The sequence below is a fragment of the Arachis ipaensis genome, chromosome B01 (genome assembly GCF_000816755.2).
Source record: "Arachis ipaensis cultivar K30076 chromosome B01, Araip1.1, whole genome shotgun sequence".
Taxonomy (NCBI): domain Eukaryota; kingdom Viridiplantae; phylum Streptophyta; class Magnoliopsida; order Fabales; family Fabaceae; genus Arachis; species Arachis ipaensis.
Window position 1 is genome coordinate 12,818,956 of NC_029785.2, and position 6,692 is coordinate 12,825,647.

The 6,692-nt window shown below is 39.3% G+C and overlaps 1 protein-coding gene and 1 long non-coding RNA gene across 2 annotated transcripts in view; one reads left to right on the forward strand and one right to left on the reverse strand.

The window, feature by feature from the left end:
- LOC107616647 (putative serine carboxypeptidase-like 23) overlaps nucleotides 1-873 on the forward strand; it is a 4,764-nt gene extending 3,891 nt beyond the window's left edge. Inside the window, exon 8 of the mRNA XM_016318603.2 lies at nucleotides 503-873. Coding sequence (XP_016174089.1) covers nucleotides 503-655 — 153 coding nt within the window. The 3' untranslated portion in view covers nucleotides 656-873. The remainder of the gene's footprint in view (nucleotides 1-502) is intronic.
- LOC110269738 lies at nucleotides 5,574-5,792 on the reverse strand. The gene is made up of 2 exons (XR_002358505.1): nucleotides 5,719-5,792; nucleotides 5,574-5,629 (listed from the first exon to the last, which is right to left on the reverse strand). It is a non-coding gene; the product is annotated as an uncharacterized LOC110269738 (long non-coding RNA).

The following is a 6,692-nucleotide window of genomic DNA, read 5'->3' on the forward strand; positions in this document are numbered from 1 at the left end:
AATGAGGATATAGAAGATTGGAATTTTTTGGAATAAAGACTAAAACTTTAATAATATTCTTTTTAAAAATATTTTTATTTAATTTTTTAAATTTTAAATCTACCTTTCAATTTTTATATTTATCTTAAATTAAACATAATACTGAAATAATTATTATATTACACAAAAAATAATACAAAACTTAATTTAATTTTTATCTCTCTGTTTTAATATCTTAGTCTGAAGCTTCCTTCCAAACGCAGCTTCTAAGACCTTAGACTTTCTACCATATGAGTTACCTTTTGTGATAATGGTTCTGGTAAGGTCTTGTAGTTAAATGACCTGCTGCGTATTATAGATGGTTGATTAACGGTTGAAATTGGACGGGCATGGTATAGTATTTTTTTTTTTTTCTAGTTTATATTTTTATTTACCTATCTACCCTCTAAATTGAAGGAATGTACACAAAATAAAATTAGTTTGGAGCAAAATGACCAAGATTGTAATATATAAATTATAATAGATTGGAGGATATGCGGTGCAATACAAAGGATTGGCATTTGCGACAGTGAGAGGAGCAGGGCATATGGTTCCAAGCTGGCAGCCAGAACGGGCTTTCAACTTGATCTTAGCATTCCTCAGTGGATATCCCTCCCCTCCTAGTTCACCAAAATGATGACTCTACTTCACAATTTTAGGCCAAAGCCAAACACTACTTGCTTCTCATATTGAGTGAAATAAAGGGTTAAAGATAACCTGTTGGATTTTATTCTTTGTAACTTTCATTAGCTGACTCATCATATGCCGTATCACGTACTTCGTTATGTATATGGCATAAAAAGATCTTTTACTTTGTATGTTGAATTTTGAAATAAAATTTCATGTATTCCTCTCTTTTAGTTATAATTTTATTTTTGGTTTAGCTCAGAAAAATTTAAAAGTAAGAAAGAGGCTGATTTTTTTTCCTTATGGAAAACACATTAGAGTTGTGCAATGAAATAGATATATGGACAAAATTTCTACTGTTATAATGTCAGCCCAAAACATAGGTTACCTTTTGTTCTTGTCTCCTTTTTTGTTTTTTGTTTTTTTTTTATTTTAGGAAAATAAAGAAATGCAACTTGCGTTTTGAATATTTGGAAGCTTTTCAATTTTTTTATTTTCTTTTAGCCCAAACGCAACCTGCCTTTTGTGATGGGCAGTGTTTTTTTTTCAGAATAACAAAATGTAGCTTGTGTTTTGCTTTTTATGTCAGTTTTTTTTTTGGGAGATGCAAAAGGAAGGCTACGTTTTTTGAGGTGTCAGATTATTTTTTTGAAAAACAAAAAACGCAGGTTGCGTTGTGTGCAAAAAAAAATATTTTAATCAGGAGGCCTGCTTATAAATACGAAGTAAGACTGGCTCAACTGCCTCACTCCACTTCTACTCATCCTATTCTTCTTTCTTGCACATATGTTGTAGTTCTTAGTTTTTTGGCAGTTAGGTGTGTCAAAAAAAATCGGATTAGGTGGGGTTGAAGTTATGGAAAATATTACAAATTTGCGAGTGTATTATAACGGTGAGGTTATACCAAACACACATGAAGGAGCGATTTTTGTTTGTGAATGTCCGTTGTCATTAGCTATTCCATGTACCATGAGTTTTGTCAAGTTACAAAATGGGCTTTGTAATAACATTCAAAGCCACATTTTGAAAAGGGTGAGCAACCTTTTATATAGGAATCCTGTGCAAGTATTTGGTGGGCTGATACAATTTCAAATAATACCCATCATTGACGATGTCAGTATGCAACAGATGTGTATTTATCAACAAACCCGATTTCACATGCCGATGATAGAGTTGTACGTTGATTTTGAACAGCAGTCAGGGCTAGGCGCGGTCGGCGAGGAGGTCAATGTTGATGAGTTCGGGGATATAGATTGGGAAGAAGATAATAATGACAGTAAAGAGGAGTTCGAAGCCAACTATGAAGTCGATGACGAAAACGATGGCAGAGACTTGGCAGGCAATCCGGCGGTGCAATTGTAAGCCAGCACCCATTTGGTGTTCCGTCTTTTATGCAGACTCTAGATTTCAAAGCCATGCATGCCCCGGAATTTCTTGAGTATGCGAATATGGGTATGTTATGATTATTAACTCAAGTTTTCTATAGTGTTTATTTTATTTGCCTTGTCTGACTGATGGTGGTTTGCATGTCGTAGGTGAAGGCAACGCTGCGGCAGAAGATGGCGAATTTAGTGTCGGAATAAATTTGGTTCGAGAGATCGGTGATATCTACAATCAAAAGCTACACTATCTCTAGAGGAGTTGATCACACTGTGTATGAGTCTAAGCCGCAAACATTCTATGTGAAATGCAAGGGGTATGGTGCTGGGTGCAATTGGTTTATCCGAGCTAGCTTGATTCGAAAAAAAGCTTGTTGGGAGATCAGAAGATACAATGGCAAGCACACGTGCACCATGGGCACAATTTCACAAGATCATGCCAAGTTAGACTCGGACACAATTGCAGAGGCCATTAGGCCGTTGGTCGAAACAGACCCGTCAATAAAGGTGAAGTCTGTTATTACAGAAGTTCAATCCACGTTCAACTACACTGTAAGTTACCGCAAGGCTTGGTTGGCAAAGCAGAAAGCTGCCACAAAGGTTTTCGGTTATTGGAAAGTTTCTTACCAGACTCTGCCTGTATGGTTGAAAGCAATGACTGTGAAGATGCCAAAGTCTCGTGTTCAAATAAAAACGCTCCCTGTTTACCGTGAGAGTGAGGAGGTTCAAGGTGTAAGAGTTCTGCACCGCATTTTTTGGAGCTTCTATCCGTGTATTGTAGCATTCAGACACCGCAAGTCACTGGTGCAGGTTGATGGCATGCACCTGTACGGAAAATATAAGGTGCACTTATGGTTGCGGTTGCACAAGATGGGAACCAAAACATTGTGCCCATTGCCTTTGCGATAGTCGAGGGCGAGACGACAGACGCATGGGAGTTTTTCCTAACCAAATTGCGGAGATATGTTGTTACCATTGATGGCGTGGGTATTATTTCTGACCACCATACCTCCATCGACGCTGCAATAGCTCGCAGTAACGGTGCATGGTCACCACCAAGAGTGTAGCATATATACTGCATCAGGCACATCGGGTCTAACTTCTTAAGGAGGTTTAAGGCTCCGTATTTGCATAAACTCGTGGTGAACACAGGTATTTCATTTTGTTGTTATGGTTCTATTCATAGTAATTTTGAGGCATCTGCTTATGATTAAAAGGTTTCTTCAACAAGCTATTCTAGGACGGAACAGGAGTACAACAAAAACTACCAAAGGCTTAAAGAGTGGGGTGAGGCATATACTTAATGGGAGAAATGATAGTCTATAATCTCCTCGCCTAACGGCAATGTGTTATAGCGGTCAGATCTCCACCTCTTAACCCATTGACTGTAAATCTCTCCCCAGTCATGATTCTGTGCTCCTGTCAACCGCTTGCAATGATCACGACCAAAGTTGAATGCCGGGCCTGATGGAAGCTGTTGCATCCCGAACTGTCGTCTAACTCGGTCAGTCGGGTGCCACTCTATACACTCGAATGACACTAGCGGCAACTGCGTGGAGCATATAAACAACTGGGCAGCGAGGTCATCCAGAACCCCCACTCCCATATACGGCCGCTATATAAACTGCACATTAGTTACCAAGAGACCGATTAGAAAAATTATTCTTCTGAATAAAAACTTTAGACATTAATGGTTAAAACTTACATCGTCAACTCCCATGTCATCGAGTCCTCACCTAAAATGCACGGTAGGCCTCCGTATATATCTTGTATGTCAGCGCCAATGACTCCACCTAAACAAAAACAGAATGATTGCAATAAGAACAACAACAATAATAATAATAATAACAATAACAAAAAGTACAGTAAAAAATAATACTGCCGCACAAGTGGAATACCAACATCGCCGAGCTGATCACGGGGTATATGTGCCAGGAGCGGCATACGCTCCCACGCCCAAACAAAAAGCAGTACAAGTGGTCCATCCATCTCTTTACAGTTGTATCGTGACGCACGACACAACGATCTGTATAGGTGTGCCAAACTGGCTGCCCCCCAACTGTATCCTGAAATCCGGTGAAAATCCCGAATTCGGTAAAAATCGCGAAGCAGGGGCAGAAATTTCGTGTTCAATGAAGTGGTGGACTTATCCAGAAACACAACCATTCCAAGCATGCAGAAAATGTGAGCCCGAACGTATCGCTCAATGGACTCCTGCATGTCACATGGTTCGGTGTCTCTGCACCGCCGAACCCATGCAAGATTCACCTTGCCCAAGACGTGATCTTGCGGACCTGGCTCCCGACCAAAACAAGCAATGCAGTTCTCCACCAAAAACTGGTGACTACTGTATGTTAAACCCGTGACGGGCTCCCTATTAACCGGGAGGCCAAGTATATATGTAATGTCTTCCAACGTCACCGTCACTTCCCCAACTGAAAGGTGGAACGTGCACTACAACAAAAACGCCATTTAGCGGCGGTTCCTGTAGCCGTTTAGCGGCGGTTTTGAACCGCCGGAAGATAGGGCGTGGCAAAACGGATTGCGGCGATTTTAGTCAACCGCTGGAATAACCGCCGCAAAATGCCATTTAGGTTTGGCGGCGGTTAATGCAGTATGTAAAGGAAAATTACTATTACCCAATTTGCGGCGGTTACAAACCGCCGCTAAATGTCGGACAGGGAAAAAAATTTATAATTCTGCGGCGGTACCGTCGCCAAATTCAAATTTTCCATTTAAATTTTAGATTTTCTATTATTTTGCCTATTTTGACAAAGAATGTTTATTAAACTTTAATTTTTTTACTTTTTAACTAATTTAAACAAATTTAAACCAAGTAAAACAGCTCAATTAACATAACAAACCAAATTAAAGTTATGACATATATAACGAAATTGTCATAATATCATCCAAAATAAAGTAAGAATGCTCAAGTTGGATAAAATAAGCCTAACGTACTAAACCAACTTAAATGTAAAAGGTATCCAAAACCATTAATTGAAATTCAAAATTTTTGTTGCGGGTCATGATTTCCAGATGAAGATGGCCCTGCGCATGACGAGTCCGGTGTACCGCCTACAAAAGCCAGCTCTTCAGCAATCTCAACTGGCAAATTACCTCCTAACTGTTGGACTACATATCCCAAGACCTTATGTATTGACTGTCTCTTCGCCCATTCTTCTTCTAACTTAGCCGTCAATTCTGCAATCATCCTCTTATCCTCTGCATTGGACTCTGTAGAACCTGACGGTTGTCCAGCAGCGTTACCAAAGACTTGGGTGGGACATGGTCCAGCACCTAGGGCACGAACTCGTCCTGGGTGCTCCTTTCCGAGAACTTGTGCTAGCGAGTCATTCTGTGAAAGGTGCTTAGAGGATCCATCCTGCCTCTCAACATTCACTATTACTTCCTACAAATATACAACATTGGAAAGGAAGAAGTTAACAGTAGCACGATATATACAGTAAGCTATATATTGCTTCAAATTTTCAAACATGACTTACACTAACAACACGCGCATCGGGGTGGATATACGAGCCATCTCTTTTCTTATGAGTCATGATAAACAACTCTCCTCTACCAACGGGCCTTCCTTGCTCTCTCTCCTATATCGTTGATATTGACAAAATTTAGTAAACAACAACATTTTTCAAGAAGCTTAATCAAAATCTTAATGCAAATGATGACTTATTACCACTTCGTCTTTTTTTCTTGCCAAGGTTTTGGAGCCCCCAGTATGTGTGTACAGTTGCTTGCTCCGATTTAAAGTGTTATGTTTACACTTTTTCTATGAACAAATAACAAAACAAATGCAGATGAGAAAGATATGATGAATATCAATTGTAAGGGAATTACTATGTATACACATTTTTTATGTGGAAATAATAAAATATAGCAAGACTTACCTACGTTTCTTCATTCAGGCGATAGTCAACGAATTTTTTCCAATCATTTTTGTCTATTTCTTTCGGGTGATGCTGAAGATTTTCCTCATAAGTCCTTATTTGTTTGTAACACCTATGAAACAAGTGGTGTCTTGAATCCTTCCAGTTCTTTTCTATCCTCTTCAAAATATCACGCTTTATTATTCCTCCGGCATCGTCCTCATAGTAAAAGTAGTGGTGCCTTGAAACAATGTGATTGCAGATTTGTCGTCATTTTTCCGGGAACTTTGTGGGAAAGCCATAAACCCTATGCAGCTTGCTGAGTTTCAGAATCATGTTGTGCAACCCTTGTGTCAGATGGAAATGATTTTTCCTCCATCCTTCTTCACCGTCATGGTTCACCTCACCGTGCATCTCGTTGATGAGGTTACTCTTGGTGGACCAGTACATTATAGGTGGATGTATCCAATAGAAAGGTTAGCTATTTGATAAATCCCTTTAGTACATTTAGTTCAATTAATTATGTATATACTAAGCATTTCATTGTATTTATATAAAAGGTATTTAGGACATCTGAAGCAATATGTTCGTAATAGGGCACAACCGGAAGGTTCAATTGCAGAAGGATATTTATCTGAGGAAATCCTGACTTTCTGTTCTAGGTATTTGGTAATATTGAGACTAGAATCAACCGACCAGGGCGAGTTGATGATGAGCCCGTTGACGTTCTTCATAATTCAAGGGAAGGTATGTTCCCAGCTATTGGAAAGGCATTAGGGGCTGT